The sequence below is a fragment of the Balaenoptera borealis genome, assembly GCF_965194805.1.
Source record: "Balaenoptera borealis genome assembly, chromosome: 14".
In the NCBI taxonomy this organism is placed as follows: domain Eukaryota; kingdom Metazoa; phylum Chordata; class Mammalia; order Artiodactyla; family Balaenopteridae; genus Balaenoptera; species Balaenoptera borealis.
Window position 1 is genome coordinate 83,137,191 of NC_138875.1, and position 23,926 is coordinate 83,161,116.

Below are 23,926 nucleotides of genomic sequence, written 5' to 3' on the forward strand. Positions count from 1 at the left end.
TAAGAAATCACCGTTCTGGAAACCATTTATGGTTCGATTGAGAGAAGTTAGTCTTTTTTAGTAGCTCATGCTTTTGCAATTGTTTTCTATCAATGAAGAGAGCCAAATTTACTTCACTGTCTTTAATTTCTTCCCCAGTTCCAAATATGTATTTCTGGCAGTTTATTGGATATCTCTGCCCAGGTGATTTTTCTCAACTAAATTTGAACAATGTTTCTCCACCAGATTATAAAAATAAAATTGCAAACATAATTTCCTGGGCTGGGTACATACAGTTTTGGAAAGTATAACTATTTACCCCATTTACTGGGTATCAGCATCTATCCCCTACTTCCCCCTTCCTTCCTGAGCCATCCTTCCCTGTTACGTAGCAGCCATGAGGTTTGGGTGGGACTGACTTCACTTCCAGTATCACTTGTGGGCCCTCATTGGTATAAATCAATTGATGTAATCTTATCCCCCTTGCAATTGAATTTGGTCCAGATATGGCAATAAGCCAAGGCCATTAGAGAATGGAATTCCCCTGGCTCCCCAGGATTAATTTAGGTTGGTCCAATCAGAGCAAAGTCAAGCACTTTTGTTCAGTGCATGTATGAAGTATGGCTCTCACTCCCCCAGATGTGAAAGAGTAAGCATGTAGCCCCAGCTGCTGCTGCTGCTAGAAGTCACCTCATTATTAAAAGTTTATAAGAGGAGGGAGATGCCAAGAGGGAGGAGATATGGGGATATATGTATATGCATGGCTGATCCACTTTGTCATACAGCAAAACTAACACACCACTGTAAAGCAATTATACTCCAATAAAGATATTAAAAAAAAAAGTTTATAAGAGAAGCTCGCCTTAGTATAACTCACATGGAGGCAAGCAGACCTGAGAGAATTTTAAAAAGAAGAAGGAGAAGCAGCTGCTGCAGCCTGGATCGAAACACGCCTATGACCTAATTTTGAACTTTTAGTTTACATGAGCCAATATTCCTCCTTATTGTTTAAGTCAGTTTGAGTTGGATTTTCTGGGTGGTTTTTTTTTCCCGTTATTTGTAACTTAGAGCAGGGGTCCCCATCCCCCACCCCCACCACCCGGGCCGCACAGCAGGAGGTGAGTGGCAGCTGAGCCCCATTGCTACCCATCGCTGGCATTACCACCTGAACCATCCCAATCCCCCCACCCCCGTCCGTGGAAAAATTGTCTTCCACGAAACCGGCCCCTGGTGCCAAAAAGGTTGGGGACCGCTGACTTACAGCATTCTAACTCATACAACTTCCCTACAAAAGCTATTAAAAATCAACCAATCACAAATATGTATTGGACATTAATCAAGCCACTTGAGACATACTTAAGAAGCTGAAAAGTTGGTTTTTTAAAATCTAGCTGGGGACTTCCCTGGTGGTCCAGTAGTTAGGACTCCATGCTTTCACTGCCGAGGACCCAGGTTCAATCCCTGGTCGGGGAACTAAGATCCTGAAAGCCGCGCGGTGCAGCCAAAAAAAATTTTTTTTAATAAAAAATTAAAAAATAAAATCTAGCTGGAAATAAGGGATGAGGATAATCGTAATAACATCAGTCACTGACTATTCAGTACTGCCTCTGTGTCAGGTACCACACTAAGTGCTTTACACATGTGATCTCACTTCATCCTCACAACAACCCCAGAATCTGAGGGTAGGTAAGATTATCCCCATTCTAGAGAAAAGAAAATGAAGGTTCAGAGAGCTTATGTACTGTCACAAAGGTAATAAGAATTATAGAAGAATCCACATCCAAATCTGTGTGATGTCAGAGCTTGCGGTGCTTTTTTTGTGTGTGTGTGTGCTTTTTTTTTTTAATTTTTACTGAAATACAGTTGATTTACAATGTGTTAGTTTCAGGTGTACAGCAAAGTGATTCAGTTATACATATATATATATATTATTCTTTTTTAGATTCTTTTCTGTTATAGCTTATTACAAGATATTGAGTATAGTTCCCTGTGCTACACAGTAGGTCCTTGTTGGTTATCTATTTTATATACAGTAGTGTGTATATTTTAATCCCAAACTCCTAATTTATCCCTCCCCCCACCCTTCCTGGGCTTTTAATCATGCTCTTTACATGATTCTGCTATGACATGAACTGAAGCTCAAAGAAGGAAAAAATAATGTTAAAAATTGATATTTTGCAGAGGAAAAATTAAGGAATATAATATGAGTAAGAGCTGAAATAAAAATATTAAGATAAATGTAAGACAAAATTAAGAAATATAAGATAAATCGTAACACTAATATAACCTTCCAGAAGACCATTCCACTATAAAAAGATTTGGACCAATACCACAAGTACAAGATTTTTTAAAACATACACTCCTAACTGGTAACTTCAAATAAAATAGCAGCAATCATTATAAATATTACTAGCGCTAACTCTTAGAAAATATGCCAGGTATTTCTTTAAACACTTTAGAACTATAACTTCCTATAACTCATTGAAGCTTCACAAAAACCCTAGGAGGCTGGTACTACCATTGTCCCCATTTTACATATAGGGAAACTGAGGCACAAAGATGTAAAATAATTCGTCCAATGTCTCAGCAAGGAAGAAGCAGAGCAGGATTCCACCCCAGACCTTGTTGACCTCCAGAGTCCATGCACTTTATCACCATGCTATACATATTTAACCATGTAAAATCCTATATGACTACAACATTTGAATATCTACCATGCAAGGCTAGGAGGCAGGAAATCTCTTGGTGTAGCAGAGAGAATGAATGAAGGTTTTGGCTCCTACTATTGTGGGGCTGGACTCAAATCCAGGCTCTGTGACTTACTAGTTCTGTGCCCTTGGGCCAGTTACCATGCTTCTTTCAGCCCCAGATAAAATACTATTTACCTCCTGGAGCATTTTTAATACAGGTAGACATTATTCTTTTCTGTTCGTTCCAAGGAACACTGTTACCAAGGCAATCTTACAGAATATCATCAAGCAGCTAGTTAATTTTAGAATAATCAATTGTTAGAATTCAGATGGACATTTAAAAAATTGGTCTGTGTGCAGGCAAAGCTTGTGCCACTGACAAGCCAAAAAAGGAAATAATTAATACCAATCAACTCACAGTACTTCTACAGAGACAAGATAATATTTATAACCGCCCTACCACAAAACTATACAAATTCTAAGCAGTAGTGCAATGGGAAGTCTTGATATGCGGTTTGAATATTCTAAACATGAAAAATATTAACAAAACACACACATACTTTAAACTGGATTTAATTATACCTACCATGTCTGCAGAAGAATTGAATAACTACTTTGCACTTATCAGATCTGGTAAATATTTTGCATTTCTCTACATTTCTTTCGAGGGAATTCAGACATCTAAAGATAGGCAGAATTGACTGTAACACAAACACATTATAGAAGAGCACATACTTAATATGGTTGCTTGATTAGTTTAAAAAAAACCTAACAAAAGAAGAGTAAGTATATTCGTAAATGAACAGACTGTCTTGCGTGCCATTTAAACCAAGTATTAAGTACAGAATAGGTGTTATGCCCTATATAATGAATATTTCTACAATACAAGAGAAAACCATGCCCACTTACTCTTACCTTCATTCCCAATTTGCAATTTAAATTCGATATTGTGTCACTATCATTCGTTTTCACCGAGGTTGACCATTGATAATGTTGAAAAAACACAGGCGAGAAGAGGACACATCCATATGCTGACCGACAAGAATTCACAGATCTTAAAGCAAGCTAGAAAAATAAAATAATAGCTATACACGAAAAAATCAACTTTAATGATTAATTTAAAAAATTCTATTATGTTTAACATCGCACTGAAATGTGTCTGGGTAAGGCTATGGGATGTGAACTGCATGATATGGACTACATTATACACATAAGTTATAGTACTGATGTAATATGGACTGCATTATACAGTGTGCATTTAATTTGCATACGTACACACATCTAAACGGAATATATTATATATAGGTATTAAGTCTAAAATCCTGCATGCTGAAATTGTATTTTTCTCTTGTTTGTTTGTTTTTGGTAACAAGAACATATTTATAATTGTAAAAATGTAAATGCCCACAGGGGCCTTAACTTTAAAGCACAAAGTGGCAGAAGGTAATATAAAAGGGAGTAAAAAGATTGCAGCAAAATTTTCCCTCGCCTAAGGGGAGAAACTGTTAGTCAGCCAACTACTGCCACTTGGGAATGCAGGCCCCAAACTATCAGATCTTCTGAGTTTTCAACAGAATCAGGAAATTCAGATTTTTATGTGGACTCTCCCAATTATTAAGTGTTAGAAAATTATTTCATTTTCAAAAAAAAACATAGTGCAGGCCCCACAAAACATTTCTGCAAGCCATATCTAGCCTCTTGACCACCAGTTTGTTTCTTCTGGCTTAAATCAACTGTGTACGATTTTTAAGTTTACCACGCTCTAGATGTATTTAGATATGTAAAATAAAGATGAACAGTGAAAGGGCTGATTAGAATTTCTGGATTTCCTAGTTAACATTCAATCTGGACTGGGATTTATAAACATCTTCTTTTGTCCTTAATCTATTAGTTAAATTTCTTACTTACACCTTTTTCAGAAGGGTCTAGCCACAGCTCATCACTAACTCGTGAGAGTGCTTGGATCGCTTTCCCAAATACTATGGAGAAAAAGAAAGGTGCCTTTTACATTCTTTTTCTCAAACAATAAAATCATAGGACTACTTCAGCATTCACAGGACTCAAGATAAATTCATAAAGAACAGTGTTTTATAGACTAATGCTACAAATTGTTTTAAGAAATACAGTATAATACCCTTGGCAAAATGCCAGACACACAGTAAGTGCTCAATAAATTAACAGAATGAGGGATTTCCCTGGTAGTCTAGTGGTTAAGACTCTGCCCTCCCAATGCAGGGGGCCTGGGTTCAATCCCCAGTCAGGGAACTAGATCTCGGGAACTAGATCTAGATCCTGCGTGCTGCAACTAAGACCCAGCGCAGCCAAATATATAAATAAATATTAAAAATAAATAAATTCACAGAGTGAGTGTGTGAAATAATAAAATGCAACAAAATTCTTCCTTTCTATATGTTCACAGTGTTGCATGGAACTATTGTGGCAAGCCAGTTTCCATACTAATGCATTTTTAAACTTGGTTTAAATAAATGTATACCCCCCACCCCCCAAAAGTGTGAAAACAGAGCATATAGGAGATGGTTTGAAGGGTTTTAATAACTTCACAGGCGGCAAAGTCAAAACAAGTCATGAGAGAGAAATTAGAGGAATTCAAGATGTATCTCTGATGTTTGAGCACAGAACATGCCAGATCTTCCCAGAAAACACAGTTAGATGCCCTGTCAGAAAGAGAGGCCAGGGCTGGATGAAATATTGGTCTTATCTGGTAAGACACCATTAGTGTTCTTATAAATTATGAATAAGTAAAAAATATGGCAAACAGATATGGGCTACTATGCAATAAAAATGGATGGCCATATCAATCCATGGAAAAGTAGAAAAAAGGAAAAATAATTTCAGAACATAAAATCAGATTATTATGCTTAAGAATCAGAGTTGGCTGGCTTCCCTGGTGGCGCAGTGATTAAGAATCCGCCTGCCAATGCAGGAGACACGGGTTCGAGCCCTGATCCGGGGAGATTCCCACATGCCGCAGAGCAACTAAGCCCGTGAGCCACAACTACTAAGCCTGCGCTCTACAGCCCGTGAGCCACAACTACTGAGCCCACGTGCCACAACTACTGAAGCCCACGCACCTAGAGCCCATGCTCCACAACAAGAGAAGCCACCGCAAAGAGAAGCCCACGCACCACAATGAATAGCCCCCACTCGCCGCAACTACAGAAAGCCTGCGCGCAGCAACGAAGACCCAACGCAGCCAAAAATAAAAAAAATAAAAAAAAAAAAAAGAATCAGAGTTCGGGGAATTCCCTGGTGGTCTGGTGGTTAGGACGCCGCAATTCCACTGCCAAGGGCCCGGGTTCAATCCCTGGTGGGGTAGCTAAGATCCTGCAAGCTGCACGGCACGGCCGGAAGTGGGGGTGCAGGCCTCAAACTGAGAAAGAGAGGATGACTAGGGGGAAAAAAAGAGGCGTTTGTCCCTTTTTACCACTTCACATTCACCACTTCTTCCTGGAGCTAGCTAATGAAGACCTTTCATTCATTCAATGAGTATTTATTGAGCACCTAGTATGTTCCAAGGACGGTACAAGCCAAGGCAATGGGGGTATAGCAATGAACAAGACGGGTTTACAGCTCCTCCCCTCACAGGGCTTAGAGTCATGGAGGAAAAACAAATTTAAACAATCATACAAATAATCACTTATTGAGAACTAAGGTACACACTGCAAGAGAGAACTTTCTAGAACTCTGAGAACAGCAACACTGGGGGGGCTTGTGCTTTCCTTTCCTGTTAATACTGTTGCATAGAGGTCGTCAACACAGGGGAAGCCGGCTGCAACACAAGATGCCTTTCAATAATCACTTTCAGGTTATGGTCTGTACGACCATTACTTTTCTAAATAGAGACTTTCTGGAGTAACTTACATGTTTAAAGTACCATTTACAATAAACAATAGTTCTTGTACATTCCCATTCATTACTGAGCTCTTTACCTGCATTTTATTCCTACAACAAACCCTATAATGAAGATGCTGTTACTATTCTCATTTTACAGATGAGAAAACTGAGCCCTGAAGTGATTCCGTGGCTTGTCCCAGGTCATACATTAAAAATTCTAGAATTTGGAAAAAAATACAGGTTTATGCTTTTTTCTCATGGCACTAAAGTACTTTTACTGTCCAAGCATTGTTTTTCCCAACTTCCCACACAGTCCTTATCGTCCCGAGTTTCAAGCTGCCCTTCCAATATCTGTCCGGATAGTGCAACTTCATTTTATGGACACCTATGAATATAAATATTATGCATAAATAAAAGCAGATGGGCCGTCATTCGCCCCTCAGAAGCTAACAGGACCCTGGGTGGGTGGGTGCTGGCTGTGGCCAGGCCTTGTGTCCTCAGCCCCTAGGCAGAAAGGCAAAGGTCAAGAAACTAGACGATGGTGTAAACTTCCCCATGAACCCTAGTCTTTCCCTTTTCTACACCGAAAGGCAAAAAAGGCCTCTGCACCTTTCACCTGACTGCCGCTCATCCCGCACTTCAACATGGCTGCGATCCCTAAAAAAGTCAGCCACTCGGCGCGCCTCAGCTCGAGGGCCCCAGGTGCCCGGATGTTGCCCGCGCTTTCGGAAACTTCGCGATCTTGGCCACCGCCCCACCACAATTTCCCAAAGAACAACTTCGCTTTACGGCGGGGAAGAGCCTACGCGGGCCTCCGTAGAGCTGTCTCTCGCCGACTTCTCTTTTCATTGGTTGTGAGCGAGGTGGGCGGGTCGTCGAGGCGTCTGAGGAAGAGAGGGCGGCGGCGGTTGCGGTGACGGAGCGGAGCCCAGTGACAGGATGGTGAGGGCGGCAGCTGCGGCGACCGAGGCCTGCCTCTCGGTTGGGGTGCTGCGTCGTTGGGAGCCGCTGGGAGTCTCTGGGCGAGGGCTTAAGCGATCCCGGAGGCCGTGGCGGGCGCGGCCGGGGCCCGGGCCTGGGGAAAGACAAGGGAGGAAAGAGAGCGGCCACCTCTGGGTGCGGCCAGCCCTGGCCTCGCAGCCCAGCCCCAGGAGCCAGAGGACGTCCGAGGGGGGAAAGGGTCCCTTTCAGCTGCTGCTTCTGTCACGAGCCCCTCACGCCCGAGCCGGGGAAGGCCTTTGGGTCTGTGCCTCGAGCGTCCCAGAGAAAGGAGCACGGGAACTCCGCCGTTTCCAGACGTTTTCTTGCTCCTTTCGCGGAAAAAGCACCTCCCGCTAGTAGGTAACCCACTGGTTACCACCCCCATGTGGCGAAAGCTGGCTTCTCGGAGGCAAAACGGGAAGAAGCAAGCACAATTCGCTACCCATTTTAGTTTGCTCTCTAGAGAAAGGGGATAAGAATTATCCCCTTCGCCCCTGAAATAACGTGCAGCTGCCATTGAAATGTGGCAGTGGGCCCTGAAAAGGACTGGATTTAGCTTTTAGGGTTGCTGGAACTACTTCCTCAGGCTGCTGCGACCCTTTAGAGCAGGATTCCTTAATGGTTTTCGAACTCCTTGAAATGGTTTGGAAATTTTACGTTTTGGAACGTTTTTCTGGTGAAAGGGCCATTGTTGGCAGCAAGGAGTAGTTTGGGAAGCTTTACGTCATTCGTCCATCAGATTGCCCAGATCATCCCCTCACCCCCAGTAGGTCGGTACCCCAAGACCTGCCTACGTGTAAACTCGGGAACTGCTGCCAGAGAGGGCTAATAGCGGTAATCAGAATTTCAAAGTGCCCTTGATCCCCTACAAAGTGAAGAACGGTTTTAAAAGGATTTCTGATGATCTTGGTATATGTGTTGCTGAAAAGAGACTTCTCTCTCTGATGAACATCCATTGCATTTTTAAGATGATCGTGATTCTGTGACCAGCAGCCTTTAAGGTGCCTTATAGATGTGACAGCCAAAGATTCATGGTCTCTGGTTCTTTAGCTTCTTTATGTATGTTAGAGACTTTAATCCCACTTTTGATTTTTGCTTCTAAACAGACTCCAGATTAGAGTAGTCCAGTTTACAGTAATTTTGAGACAGTTATCCCTGGGAGAAGATGAAATTACCTGACATGATTTCTATATTAATGTTTCTGAAGTTTTTTTGAGAGGTGAACACTTTTTCAGGGTAGTTGTACTGAAGTATCACTTTTCGTGTGAAATAGAACTGGGCAAAATTTAGAGTTAGTCGATTCTTTTACAATTAAAAGCATTTTATTTGGCAAAAGAGACCAGAAATGTTCAATATACAGTAGTATCCAGAGTCTATGGGCAGCAAATTCAAGTGTGGGGAAAGTCCAGATTTAGCTGGAGGAAGGTGTCTGTTTTTATCATCCAGTACATCCAATACTTGATAATGTATTCATAGTGCTGTGTTAGATCTTCTGTACAAAATGACCTAGCTGCAGCATAATTTTCCAACTACTAGAATTTTAAACATAGGAGGATTAAAATCAATATACTTGAAGAATAATTAGTCCTAAAAGATCCAGAAAATGTTAGCTTTCATTTAAGCTATTGCTGATGAATTTTCCAAATTGTTTTATAAAATTCTAAACAGAACAGGGAACAAAACGGATGGGAGTCAAAGTGGCAAATGAGATTAGGAAAAGTAGAAAAAATTTTAAGTGTGTGTGTGTGAGAGAGAGAGATATTTAATAGTACAGCAAATGGTTCTTTTGGTATTGTTTTGAGCAAAGCTGATTTTTAACATTTTCTTTCATAACACTCAGAAATCATTAACAGTTGTTTGCATATTCATTCGATGAGTTTTTTGTTCTTTTTTTGGTTTGTTTCTTTTCGTTGCTTTCTTTTAACATTGGTCATGTTTCACCCTTTTTTTTTCATTCCCCTGTCTGCAATCAACTTCTTCATTCCACTAAGGCTGGGCACAGAGTAAGTTTCTTCTCTTAGCTCCTACTAACAATGGTGGTTGGGTGCTGTTACTGGGATTTCACCCTTTTATGTCTATCAAATAGGAAGTAACCAAATTCCTATGCTTTAATTAGGTTGGTTCTTTATTTGAATTTAACAAGACTGCCATTTCCAGGATCTTTTGCTGTCTTAAAAGACTCTGTAATCTGTGTCTAACCTGAACTGTCCAAAGTGTGGAATTTGGGCAAAGACACTGCTCAAAGTATGGTATTTGTTATGTGACACTATTCCCCCTACAACTTAAAAAGCTGCAGGAAATCAAAGTCCTAGTAAGGATCCTTACTAATTTGAAATAGTTTCTGTGTGGCCATTCATAGTTATATCTTTAGACTGCTAATAGTCTAGGTACACTTGGGCATAATCCACAGTACATTATAGAATTTAGGTCATAGATCATTATAAAGTATCATGTCTTACTAATGTTCATTCTACCACATTCAGATTGAACAGCTCATTCATTATTAGGCCCAAACATTTTCAACCTGTATTAGACATATACCCTTAATTTATGAGTTTGAGGTTCTTTTTTTTTTAATATAGAAATCTATTTTTTTACCTTTTTCTCAAATGCCAGCTTCCCACATTAACTATGTACTTCAATCCATATCTGAAGGGATCCCCCTCTAAAGATGAAGATTGTTCTATCTCCAGGTACTTTTGTATTGATTATCACTGAGGGTGGAAACTATGTGGTGGTTTTTAGTTTTATGGATGTTTTGTCCACTAAGATCTGGATTGAAACAATTAATATGTCATTGAGCAAATACCAGCTGAAACTACTCTTTGTAAAGAAGCTTATTTAATAATTTCTTTTAAAGTGAGCTAGTTTTGTAACCTTGTGTTACCTTAGTTACTTTATGTCCCGATAACATTTTCTTTCCTTTGTAATCATTTTTTTTTTTTTTCCTTTGTAATCATTTTGATATTTGTTGCAAGATGAATCAAGCTTATTGTGGTAATAATTTTAATTTTACACGTTTTGGTTTTGATTAATTTCAACTTACAAAGTCTGTAGTGGCCAAACTTTGCTGTTTATCCTGTTTTAGATATTTAATGTTTTCTTTGGTAATATTAAAGAATAGTCATGCGTTCTTTGGAACCAGTTAAAGGGCATGTACATTTATGGATGGGATGTCTGTGTGGGAAAGCATCCTGTCATAGAATGAAGGTGCTTATGCTGTCTACAGCCATACCACCCTGAACGCGCCAGATCTCGTCTGAAGGTGCTTATACCAATCGACATGGTGAAATTGACTCTCTTGTCCTTTGGAGAGCGAATACTATTTTTAAATGATCTTTTTGACATTATTGTGTTAAATGGTGTATATATGTCAAATCTTGAAATTTTAAAATTAAAAATCTGCAGGATTGAGATTTTTTAATTCTTTTATATTTATATGCAGAATTTGTTTTTGTCATCTGAGATTGTTCCAACTCTAAACCACCACCTGCTGAATTCGTCACTTATTTAGCTGATCTCTCTCTTTTTTTTAATGCTCTAATGCACATGAAAGATTAATTTGTTATTTTAAGTTTGGGAACTAAACTGAGGATACATAAGCAATTTAATCTAGACAAAAATATGACAGTTAGGATTTCTAATGATGAAGGAAAGAGAAGATAACAAAATTATAGTTCAAAAGCACATGTTTGCCCTATTGAAACTCTTTGCAACATAGGCTGTTTTTATTCCTCTGCAATGTATAGTTAATATTTTAAGTAACAAATATTGTAAATTTTGGTTACTGTTCCTCCAAATAGTTGTCAGTCTAGTAAATTACAGAATTAACTTTTTTTTCCTCTATCATTATAATTTTAACCATTCTTTTTATTAACATCCCTGGAATCAATATATGATGTTTTACATTAAAACTGCAGAAATATGAATTACCATATCAAATTCCATAGGGCCTGGTAGTATATTTTTCATTTTTCAATTTTTTTGAGTGTAATTTATAGGTCTCTAAATGAATCGCTTTAGAAAGCTTGATTTTATTCTTGATAAATAGAATGATTACCTGTATTGTGTGCACACCTATTTATGACCAAAATAAACTAAGATTGATTTAGAATCATATGTGTGTTTGTTTAAACACATGATAGGAACTGTGTGAATAACTTATGCTCTTTTGGGTTCTGGAATCTCTGATTAGTTTAATTTAAAAGAGGACTTATGGGAGGAGAATATCTTGTTTTGAAATCATGTTTAACATTACACCTTTTCTCACCTTGACACTTTAAAGTTGGTGTTGGTATTAGGAGACCTGCACATCCCACACCGGTGCAACAGTTTGCCAGCTAAATTCAAAAAACTGCTGGTGCCAGGAAAGATTCAGCACATTCTCTGCACTGGAAACCTTTGTACCAAAGAGAGTTATGACTATCTCAAGACTCTGGCTGGTGATGTTCATATTGTGAGAGGAGACTTCGATGAGGTGATGTACTTCCCTTTCCCTTCCCAAATATTTCCTTTCCTTTTTTTTTTCCTGTTGTGTTGATTATATATTAATTAAATATTTCCTTTTCTTGATTTTTATATATATAAGGTTTATTTTTGAGACCAGAGTTTCTCAACTGTTCAGGTTTGTTTTGCTTTTTTTTTTTTTTAGTTTTCCAATGTAAAATTATTACACATACCCCTCCCTTACAGTTTGAAAATCACTGATTTTAGACTGCTTAACAAACATATTACATACTTGTTCTAATTAAATTGGTATGGTTTTCTCACTATTTTTTGTAGTACTCTCATTTAGTTTACAAAGTTTTTGTCAGGAACTTAACCCGCCACCACCTCTGCTACCCTGTTCCAAGCTACTTACCACTTTACTGTGTTCCAGCTTCCTGACTCTATCCTTGCTCCCTCCACAGTTTATTCTCCACGTAGCAACCAGAGTGATCCTTTTTAGGTGAAGTAAGATTACATAACTTCTCTGCTGAAAACCCTGCCATGGCTCCCTATCTCAAAGGTTAACTATAAACAGGCATGAGGGAGTTTTGAGGAGGGGATAGACTTTTCTATATCTTACTGTGGCAGTGCTTACACAACTGTATGCATTTGTCAAAACTCCTTGAGTTGTACACCAAAAAGGGTAATTTTCCTGTACGTAAATTTTACCTCAATAAACCTAACTTTAAAGAAAAAATAAGGAGTTCTGAGTTCCAACTTTGCCCATTAATTAATAATGAGATTTTAGGCAAATTACATCCTCTTTCTTAGTTCCCTGCTATGTAAATATGATTGGAATAGATGATTTTTAAGACCCCTGACAGTGCTAACATTGTATGACCTAGCTTAATAAACCTGATTCTAGTATGAAAATTTTATTTTTCATTCCTGGGAATATAAGCTTTTTCATAAATTATTTAAATTCATTGGTGCTTTTTTTTTTTTGGTGTTAAGTTTGAATAAACTAGAGGTGGCATGAAAGTGAAAAGTGGGGTGGGGGGATGAGAAGGGAAAGGGCAAACATCTTGTCAATAATTCGAGTATAGGTTTGCCATTTGTTAAAAATATATTAGGGGTTCTGTTTATGATATGCTAAAGATAGTTTCAGTAGCAAGAATTAAATTTTTTGCTTGACCCTGGAGCCATAGTACCAGGGTTTGGATCTTGGCTCAACCACTTAATAACATGTGCTCCTAGGCAAGTTATTTTAACCTCTCTGTGCCTCAGTTTCCTCATCCATAAAATGGGGGTCATAATAGAACCTACCTCTTAGGATTGTTTGTAATTATTACATAGGTTGATATTTATAAACTTCTTAGAATAGTGCCTGGTTCATACTAAGTGCTACATAAGTTTAACTATCATTATTATTTTAAGCCATCTGTGTAACTGTTAAAGCCTGGGATATAATTTGAACATATCCTAGCTTACAGGTCATATTCCTTGGATTCTTAGATAGAGGAAACACAAATTTGGGGGAATTATCCTCTACAGAAAGCCGAAAAGAACTCATATTCTATAAAAATAAACTCAACAAAGGGATTGCATGATAAGTTCCAGTTTACCTAAAGTAAATTATGTTTTGAGCACTGTTGCAGCCTTAGAGATTGAGAAGAAATCAAATATATAACAAATATGTTGGTTGTGGAGCACTGTAGTAAAACACCCATATGAGATTGAATATTTAAGAAGGTTATTTTTTAAACCTCTATGTCTCTAAAATATTTGTTTTTCTTATGTCTATTTCGTATTTTAGAATCTGAACTATCCAGAACAGAAAGTTGTAACTGTTGGGCAATTCAAAATTGGTTTGATCCATGGACATCAAGTTATTCCATGGGGAGATATGGCCAGCTTAGCCCTGTTGCAGAGGCAGTTTGATGTGGATATTCTTATTTCAGGACACACACATAAATTTGAAGCATTTGAGCATGAAAATAAATTCTACATTAATCCAGGTTCTGCCACTGGAGCATATAATGCCTTGGAAACGTGAGTAGTATGCAATTTGGGAATTTGGGGGTTTCATAAAGTTAATAATTATACAAGTGACATTTCATAAAAGAGAAATGTGATTATTTAAATAATTATAGCCTTTTTGGCAATCTTCTATTGGTGATTATTCTTTTTAATATGTCTAACAACCAGATTTCTCCTTGAATCCAAATTGTCATGCTAAATTGAAATTTATAGTGCTACTGCTTTTTAGTACAAAACACTGACATTATTTATATTTTCTTCCAGAAACATTATTCCTTCATTTGTGTTGATGGATATCCAGGCTTCTACAGTTGTCACTTATGTGTATCAGCTAATTGGAGATGACGTGAAAGTAGAACGAATTGAATACAAAAAATCTTAAAGCGAGGTGTGTCCTGATGATGTTGGGCTTTTTTTTTTTTTTTTTCATTCCCCTGTTCAACTCAAGTAATTAAATGTTTAAGAGCCACAAAATTGTATCACTTTTATAATATTTTGCAGTAAAATGTAATCTCGTCTTCTGTTAATACAATGGTCTAAGCTTCTTGTAAACTATAAGATTATATTTAGTTTAAGTATATGATTTCTATGAAAAATCGTCCACCACACAGTAAATGGTCCCATGTTAAGAAAAATTTATCCTTGTAAATATCTTCATAGTTGATATTTGGAACTTTACTACCAAAGTAGTGCATGAGGAGAAAGAATCTAGATTTTCTTGTATACATTCTTCTCTTCTCCAGTAATAAACAGTTACCTTTCATTTATACTTTCTTGATAAACTGTGTTTTAATTTTTAAAAATTATGAAAATAAGAGGCCAAATGAAACTGCAGACAAATGTTACAGTGGTAAGGTAGATGAGATGACCTTTCAGAGCTCTTTTTTTTTTTTTTTTTTTTAGTTTTTATTTATTTATTTATTTATGGCTGTGTTGGGTCTTCGTTTCTGTGCGAGGGCTTTCTCTAGTTGTGGCAAGGGGGGGGCCACTCCTCATCGCGGTGCGCGGGCCTCTCACTGTTGCGGCCTCTCTTGTTGCGGAGCACAGGCTCCAGACGCACAGGCTCAGTAATTGTGGCTCACGGACCTAGTTGCTCCGCGGCATGTGGGATCTTCCCAGAGCAGGGCTCGAACCCGTGTCCCCTGCATTAGCAGGCAGATTCTCAACCACTGCGCCACCAGGGAAGCCCCAGAGCTCTTTCTTACAACGTTCTAGGTTATAATGTTGGACTCAGATTTTATTAACTAAATAGAATACCATATTGACATAGTAAATCATCAATGATTCTTCAGACTGTTGCTTTTAAGTGCCCTATTCTTTATGTTTTAACAACAAAAAAATTTTTTTGAACACTACTGTTTAATTTGAAAAGATACATGCACTCCAGTGTTCATAGCAACATTATTTACAATTGCCAAGATATGAAAACAACCTAAGGGTCCATCAACAGAAGAGTGGATAAAGAAGATGTGGTGTGTATGTGTGTGTGTGTGTGTATATACACACACACATACATACGTACATACACAGTGTAATATTACTCAGCCAGAAAAAAGTGAAATTTTGCCATTTGCAACAATATGGATGGACTTGGAGGGTATTATGCTACGTGAAATAAGTCAGATAGAGCAAGACAAATTACTGTATGATATCACTTATATGTGGAATCTAAAAAATAAACTAAAAAAAATAAAAAAATAAAAAATAAACTAGTGAATATAACGAAAAGGAAACACAGATGTAGAGAACAAACTAGTGGTTACCAGTGGGGAGAGGGAAGTGGGGAGAGACAAGATGGGGTAGAGGATCAAGAGGTACAAACTATTATGTATAAATAAATAAGCTACAAGGATATATTATACATCACGAAGAATATAGCCAATATTTTACAATAACTATAAATGGAGTATAACCTTTAAAAATTGTGAATCACTGTGTTGTACACCTGCAACTTATATAATATTGTACATCAACTATACCTCAAAAGAAAGTTAAAATTTTTAAAAATAAAATTTTAAAACACTAATGTTCTAAAAGATTTAGAAGGCAAGCACACTAGAGCAAAAATGTAATGTGAACAATCCTTTCATTAATACAACTATTCCCAACTTAAATCTAGTTTGAGAGTCCAAGTGTTTGGCAATTTTCATAAAATAGGGCAAATTGATATTTCCATTTTTAAGTTGTGTTCAAGCAGATAATATTTATTGAGCAAGCCAGGATGTTACCTCTATCAAATGCTATTCTATATCAGGATATTCAGAGTTTTCCTCAGCCTGATCTGGAAAATATTTCCAGGATATTCTAATGTTGCTATTTTAGGACTTATTGTAAACAGAAGAAGAATTATACAATGTATTTGTCAGATTTAAAGAAGAATAATTCAGTTTTAGGTGACAAGAAAAATTTTAATTGTACCTAGCTAGGATTACACGCATATATTTCACACAAATTTTATTACACAAATATCACTGGTACATGGAACTACATCAAACCATTTACATGGTAGTAAAAGTTTCTGAACAAACTAAAATTACTTAATGACTTAGTGGTGAATAACAATACTATCCTAAATGTAGAGAGAGGACACAATTCACAATCCCTTCCCCCCACCTTTGGCACATCACCAATACTCAAGACAAGATTGTCAAGTTAGCATCAGATGTTCTCCCTGTTCTTCAATTGACATTGATTGCATACACTTATTTAGCAAATCGTCTTCCTTTTTTTCTTCATTCATGTACGATTCAGAATCATTTGTAGAAACTGAAGGAAAAAATAAGAGTTTATGATGTCTGTTTTGGAAATAAAGTATTTCATCCTGAAAATTGAGATTTGTATACAAGAACAACCTTCAAAATGACCTACTTTATTAATAAGCTTTTGGCAAAAACAAATTGCAATTTTCAAAATTTAATTATCTCCCCCTCCCCCTAAATCTCTTATTTTAAAAAATAAGATGCCCAGTACTGTATTCTAGCCAAGTTATTGTATAGCAAATTCTCTGTTACTAAGTCCTATTTTCCCATTGTTTTGCAAAATCTTTTGATTGGGGGAAGTTATAGCTTCAGTATTCTCTATTTTCCTTAAGTTCCTTCTCATTTCTTTTCTCTTGGGGGACCATGGGGACTTTTCCTCTATCTGTGGTTTCCTCCAGCTGTTCTTTTTGGAACCAGACTTACCTTCTCCCCTGCCATTTCCCTCATTTCTTGGATAGGCATGGTATGGTATTTATAGCAGAGCTGGGTGGTGCTGTCATACAGCAGTGGGATATGGGTTCAGAAGGCCTAAGTTCCCTGTTTCCTACCCACTTCCCTACTCACTGTGGTAGTAACTAGGAAATTATTTAACTTCCACTTAATCCTTTCCACTTTATCAATTCTGAGGAATATTTCTGAGCAGTCTTTCTCTTGCCTTTTTCATTTTGTGATATTCTGTACTTGTGGTAGAAGGATCCTTTATGCTGATCCTTCCCAAATGTGGATTTGTCTGAGTTGCTCTGTAAAATTTTGATAATAATAATTGGCTTGTTTCCACTGGTTTGAATATTAAACAAAATGGTATAGGTGATATAGCCCTTTGTTAACTATTTGATTCTATACAAAATATTGCTGTCTGGGGACTTCCCTGGTGGTCCAGTGGTTAAGACTCCACGCTTCCACTGCAGGGGGCATGAGTTCGATCCCTGATGGCGGAAATAAGATCCTGCATGCAGGAGTCCCTGAGCAGTGTGTTCTTTTAAATGAAAGCAGAAATCGATTTCATGTTTAGTTTTGTTTGGAGCAATATAAGCAAGTCACATTCTAAATTTTTTTAATGTCTTCTCTAATAGAAATGGAACTATACTGGGTTTAATATTTTTTAGCATGACATCTTTAAAAATGCATATATTAAGAATTCCACATTTACCTGATTGCATGAACAGTCTGCCTGGTTTTCTAAAAATCTTCAGTGACTTACATCTTGTTTTAGATGCATATCCAGTTTTTAAACTGTAAGAAAGAGAAGCATCTTAATTGGAACCAGCACAGTGAACAGCTGTCAAATGCATGTGGAAGACCATACAAATTCTTTTTATTAAGCTGCCGGCGTCACCAAAGAGACCCTTTCAGACCCTGAATTCTCTCGTGACGTACTAACCCTGAGATGCAAAGCTAATGATTGTAGTGCAGGTTGAATAATCAGACATCTTAATCTCTTTTTTCCTTTTTCCTTTTTTGTTTATAGTATTCCCCTGTGCATAAGCCACCATATGCTTCTCCTTTTGGAAGTGTATGTATTATTTTAAATTTGAGTGGGAATCATTTAAAAGGGCAGTCTTCCATATCTTTAGCTGATCGAAATTTTTACAATTCCACAAAATTCTAAAAACAGTTGCATATCCCAGTCAGCTCAGTAAAGAGACTATAAGATAGCATTCTTTTGTGCTTTTTGTCCAACCTATTCTGAATTTAACAAAGTGAACATATTAGGGAACACAAGATTTAATGTCATTTAGCTCAAATAAAATTGAGGGGTACATTTTTCTCTTAAAGAGTAGGAAACAAACCCTTCTTTGTTTCTCACTGGTCGCCAAAGGGAATGCTGTATGATCATCTCAGGTGCAGATGCAGCTGCAATGTTAGAAGGCCCCGAGTCCTCTCTCTCCAGCTGGTGTCGCCATGTAGTGCAGGGGTAATGCTGCTTCTGTGAGTAACGAGAACTGAGGTGGCTCCTGTGATGAGTGAGGACACCTGTCACACAAATCACCTCTGTTAGAACACCCTCTTGTTTCCTGTGAGAACTAGTGAGAAACTACCTGGAGGTGCACCTGCCTGGCTTTTGTGAGCTGTGCTGGGTCACATGCATGTACTGCCTCTTCATTAACGTCCTCAGATAGTTTGCATTATAGATCTTAGCAATGCTGCACAGGTAACGCTTCTGGCCTAAGGTGAGGTCTGGATGCTAGAAGACAAAACAAGATTTACAGGCTGCATTGTAGAACAGAGGTTGGCAATATTCCATATCTGAAAGGATAGAATGTTCATTTGGCCAAAAAATTAAGAGAGAAAGAAATGGCCATTTAAATAGTACAAGTGACTCTGTTTGCCATTTCCACTCAAGTGATTCAGATGCCCATTGGGTTTGAGAAACACTGCCCTAGAAGAATAAGGAAAGTGTGAATCTGCTCTCTGTCAATGAGTCTTAGTTCCCATGTGCCTCTCAGTGAGTGTAGTAGGCATCTTGCCTTCTGAATATGATGTTTGAGGTGGTACCTCGAAAGTGGTACCTAAAAGCAACACAATTACTCTAGTCTTAGAAACAGTCTTTTCTAGCACCAGAAGAATAATTCTCGGTGTTGGACAGACTGAGGGTAGTGTGTTGGTCTCTCATATAAGTAATTTTTTTTTTTTTTGGCCATGCCTAGCAGCATGTGGGATCTTAGTTCCCTGACCTGGGATCAAACCCGTGCCCCCTGCAGTGGAAGTGTGGCGTCTTAATCACTGGACCACCAGGGAAGTCCCAGTCATATAAGTAATTTTGACTAAGATTTTCACTGTACTTGCTGATTTTAGAAGTTAACGCTCACCTAAAATGCAAGACTCCACTATATATGCATGTGTATATACATACAAACACAAGATTTACTGAACTGGATAATAAATCCAGAGAAAATTTTAAATGTTGGTCAGAAATAACTTATCAGTTTGCACAGATCTTTTAGTAACCCTAATTTACATTGCTCTAGAGAGGGTACTTCTGCCAGCTATGATCTTTAATGGGTAATACAGGTCAACAGTTATGAAGTGTTTATTGCCATTTTCTTTACTTGCTTGCTTTTAATTTTGTAGTCCTTGAGCAAAATCTTTATGAGGTTGGGTTTCTGTCTCTGGAGTGGAACTTTCCTCAAGCATCTTTGTGCTTGGCACTGAGCTCCCTGAGTAAAGGCACATTAGATCCAAAGTATCATAAAACCCTGAAAGCACTCTTATGATAGGGAATCTATAATGATAAAATCCTTGCATTCACTCATGAGTTTACCCAGCAGATATTTACGGACTCCTAGACAATGTGCTGGGTGTACTTGTCTTCTACAGTGCCTTCCTCTCTAGCTAGCTTATCTTCAATAAAAAGTTCAGCTCTGAACACAAAGACTATTGGTATTTAAATAAAGTATTGGTATTTGGTTAGCATACCTTTAGAAGGGATGTCTCTGTCATTGACTTAGGGACGTGAATTGTTTGAACTTGAGGCGTTTTCCATAACTCTTGCAGCTTGGTTATGTGTGAGTTCATTTTGTGTCCATCTTTGAGTCTATCTGTAGGCAAGGACATTATTATGTGAATTTCATGAGCAAAGATCAGTTTAACAAATTAATTATTAAGATCCATCTATTTACATGTGTCATTGATTATCCTGGAATACCAGTATGAGTCAGACTGTTAAATCTGAAGAGACATTATGATATGCCATTTGGTTTTAGAGCACACAAAAATCTAAGGTATTTATAAATACTTACTATATATAATGATATATAATCATTACATATGGACAAAATTATTTTGAACTCAGCTGAGATGCAAAATGTTGACAGTAACTTATTTCTTTAGTTTATTGTATGTCAGACCATACTAAACAGGAATATACGTGCAGGATTTGTGCTTTAAAGATTTTCAAAAATATTTTATCATTCATTTGCCTTCAGTATATAGTTTCGAAATTGTATTCTGCATTAGACTCAGGATAGAATAACACACATTTTATCCCTTTAATGAGGCAGTGTTAAAACGAAGAGCTTTAGGGACTTCCCTGGTGGCGCAGTGGTTAAGAATCTGCCTGCCAATGCAGGGGACACAGGTTCAATCCCTGGTCCGGAAAGATTCCACATGCCGCGGAGCAGCTAAGCCCATGCGCCACAACTACTGAGCCTGTGCTCTAGAGCCTGCGAGCCACAACTACTGAGCCTGCGCGCCTAGAGCCCGTGCTCTGCAACAAGAGAAGCCATCGCAGTGAGAAGCCCACGAACAGCAGGAAAGAGTAGCCCCTGCTCATCGCAGAAAGCCCGCGCGCAGCAACAAAGAGCCAACACAGCCATGAATAAATAAATAAATTAATAATAATTTTTAAAAAAAGAGAAACTGCCATCAAGGTGGTTTCATCTTCTAAAAATAATAATAATAATAATAATAGTTAAACGCAACAAACAACCCAATTGAAAATCGGCAAAGGATTTGAATAGACTTTGGATGTCTCCAAAGAAGATATACAAATGGCTAATAAACACACGAAAAGATGCTCACTACCACTAATGATTAGGGAAATGCAAATCAAAATCACAATGAGATATTACTTCATATCCATAAGGATGACTATCATCCAAAAAACAGAAAACAAGTGTTAGCTGGGATGTGGAGAAATTGGACCCCTGCGCACTGCTGGTGGGAATATATTGAATAAAATGATGCAGCTGCTGTGGAAATAGTATGGCGGTTCCTCAAAAAAAGCAAAGAGAATTGCCATATGATTCAGCAATTCCATTTTAAAACAACCACATGTATATAAAATAAATAGTGATATATATGTATATACACACAGATATGTGTGTGTTTTTCCTAGGTAACTGTAAGGACTATAAATTTTTTTCCAAGGAAAAGCAAAGTGAATTCAGGTTTATATATCATTGAATTGAAATTGCTCCCCTCAAAAAATTAGTGAGGTCTTGGGGGCCTGTCTTAACCTCTTACCTCCAGCAGCTCTATCCCTTATTTCAAGTGAGAGGAAAATAGCAGCACTGAGAAATATTTTATGTTCTTTGAAGTTGAACAATTTAGAATTTTTTCCTTCAACCTGTGTATAAACCCCAGGTTGTGTTCTGTCCTTTTCAACCAACATCAGTTATAAACACAGTTATTTTCAGGTTCACTGCGATTTTGAAGTACTCTTTTGATGTGAGGTATCTTAACAGGAGACAAAGAACCTGCTGGATTGTTGTTTGAAAATCTTAAAGAGTGGGTTTACCAAGGATACTAATGAAGACTTTTAAAAATTCCATTGTGTGAGTAGTTATAGCAAAACTGGCTTCTCTGAGCCATATTATTGATACATATTATCTGCTTTATATGCTCTACTCACCAATACCTTTGGAATTCTGGTAATAAGAATATCCAGCTGATCTGTTTAAAAAAAAAAGGGATGTAAATAATATGTAATAATTGACAGCTTTATAAGCATTAAAGAAAGTATTTTAAATGAAAAAAGGACAGTATTGCAGATGCTTTTTACTTTTCATGTTTCCATCAGATAATAATGTCTTGCATATCTTCTCCTGTAATTCTGGTTATATCCTAATGACTCCAGGCTTCTTCAAAGTGGGTTATCTGAGATTTTTACCATTCTGTAAAGGATTTACTTTAAGCCAGATTTGGCTTTACTTTTATAGCCACCTAATCTAATTCCTACACCGAGCTCAATGAAGTTGTTTGGGCTTCTGTGCTATCCATGATATTTTCTTCCTTTATTTTTAATAAACTAATTTATTGTATGTAATTTAAGGTGAACTGGAACTGATAAGTTGGTCTGGAATGTTTCTAATTTTGTACAAGTTCATTTTTTCTTTTCTCAAATTGACAAACACTCCCCCTTTCCTCTTCCTGCAATTTATTCAATGACCAAGAATTCATTGATCCCCTGAGATACTAGGATCCAGAACTTTACCAAGCGCTGTGATGAACAGAAAAGAAACACACAACCCCATCCCATCTTTAGAAGTCCTCAATCCACAAATACATTTATTTTTTAAAAAAAGATGGCCATGGGTGCAGCAGGAGCCATGACGGTGGGCTTGAGAGGAACACCGGGCAATTCTCACTTTTAGGGAATAACTCATGGGATGAGGGGGTACTGCCCCCAGCAGTAACTTCAGCAACTAATTGTCTTCAGCATCCAGGAAATAATAGTAAAAACCTGCTCAAAATGAAATGGATTTACGAAAAAGGAACTACTGAGTGAAGAAAATGTTAAAATCAAGGTGTCTCTAAGATTCAGAGTCATCTGTCTCATTACAGATTATGAATCCCAATTTGACATAAAGGTGGCTAATGTCACACACAGGGAAATGATTTATTGACTTGGAAGCGCTTCTTTGAACCTCTGTTCCCTTGGTGCCCCCCAACCCCCCAATCCCACCCCGCCAACCCCTTTTTTGTAGAAGTACGTTGACCAGACCGCAAAATTTCCAGCAGATTTCGTAGCGCCCCCTGGGGCAGAAGAGGCACCCAGGCGACTGTCGCAGTCACCGCGTTTAGTCAGTCATTGCACCAACCCTTCTCCTAAGCTTCCCTCAGAAGCCCTTCCCCTAAACTGAGTCGGCTTCCATATTTCCCATCGCGGCCACAACAAAGGTTCTCTCTTCCTCTCACTTCAGTACATTGGGGACCAGTCTACTGGAGCAGCCTGCTCCTACCCCCTCCTCTACCCGGGGATCACGACCCGGGGCTGATCGCCATCTTCCCAAACCCCTCAGGGCCCCGCAGCCTCACCCGCCGCCGCCACCCTCGGCCCTGGCCACTGTGGGCGGCTCTGTGGAAGAACTGCACTCCGACCACTCGGACACTGGACCCTGGCCGGGCATCTCCTCCCGGGTGCCCTGACCGCGAGCTGTGTGCGGGAGAAGCTTTCCCCTTTTCCCTCCCTTGTCAGCACGCGTGCGTCAGGCCGGGCGATACTGGGGGTGAAGAGGCAGACGCCGGATTCTAGCCCCCTCCGATGAAGTCCGGACACTGCCCGAACAGCTTCGGGAGAGCGGGGAGGGCAGATCCACGATCCTGGAGTTAAGTTGGGGGAGGGGCGGGAGTCCTTTAGTTGATTGAGCGTTTGTACGTTTGCATCTTTTTGTGGAAGGTATGCGTCACGGAAAGGAAGTATACCTTCCCTCTAAAACGAAAGGTGCCTTCCACCTCAGTATCCAGATCCTC

At 38.4% G+C, this 23,926-nt stretch overlaps 3 protein-coding genes across 4 annotated transcripts in view; 1 reads left to right on the forward strand and 2 right to left on the reverse strand.

Moving 5' to 3' along the window:
* RAD9B (RAD9 checkpoint clamp component B) overlaps positions 1-7,189 on the reverse strand; it is a 33,116-nt gene extending 25,927 nt beyond the window's left edge. The window contains exons 1-4 of the mRNA XM_082355962.1: positions 7,134-7,189; positions 4,578-4,648; positions 3,585-3,734; positions 3,256-3,370 (exon numbers count right to left, since the gene is read on the reverse strand). Of these exons, the coding sequence (XP_082212088.1) occupies positions 3,256-3,370; positions 3,585-3,734; positions 4,578-4,648; positions 7,134-7,170 (373 nt within the window). The 5' untranslated portion in view covers positions 7,171-7,189. The remainder of the gene's footprint in view (positions 1-3,255; positions 3,371-3,584; positions 3,735-4,577; positions 4,649-7,133) is intronic.
* Positions 7,190-7,378: 189 nt separating this feature from the next.
* On the forward strand, positions 7,379-14,742 carry VPS29 (VPS29 retromer complex component). Its single transcript, XM_082356050.1, has 4 exons — positions 7,379-7,466; positions 11,791-11,982; positions 13,750-13,985; positions 14,238-14,742. The coding sequence occupies exons 1-4, from the start codon at positions 7,464-7,466 to the stop codon at positions 14,353-14,355; spliced, it is 549 nt and encodes a 182-aa protein (XP_082212176.1). The 5' UTR covers positions 7,379-7,463; the 3' UTR covers positions 14,356-14,742.
* FAM216A (family with sequence similarity 216 member A) lies at positions 14,264-23,711 on the reverse strand. 2 transcript variants are annotated; one of them, XM_082356017.1, is made up of 7 exons: positions 23,492-23,711; positions 22,092-22,126; positions 20,150-20,271; positions 18,788-18,917; positions 18,523-18,706; positions 17,883-17,965; positions 14,264-16,739 (listed from the first exon to the last, which is right to left on the reverse strand). In XM_082356017.1, exons 1-7 carry the CDS (start codon positions 23,581-23,583, stop codon positions 16,621-16,623), a joined length of 765 nt encoding a protein of 254 aa, XP_082212143.1. In that variant the 5' UTR covers positions 23,584-23,711; the 3' UTR covers positions 14,264-16,620. The 2 variants fall into 2 exon arrangements, with proteins under 2 accessions (XP_082212143.1, XP_082212142.1); XM_082356016.1 differs by having other exon boundaries at positions 22,086-22,126.
* Between the last annotated feature and the right edge of the window lie 215 nt (positions 23,712-23,926).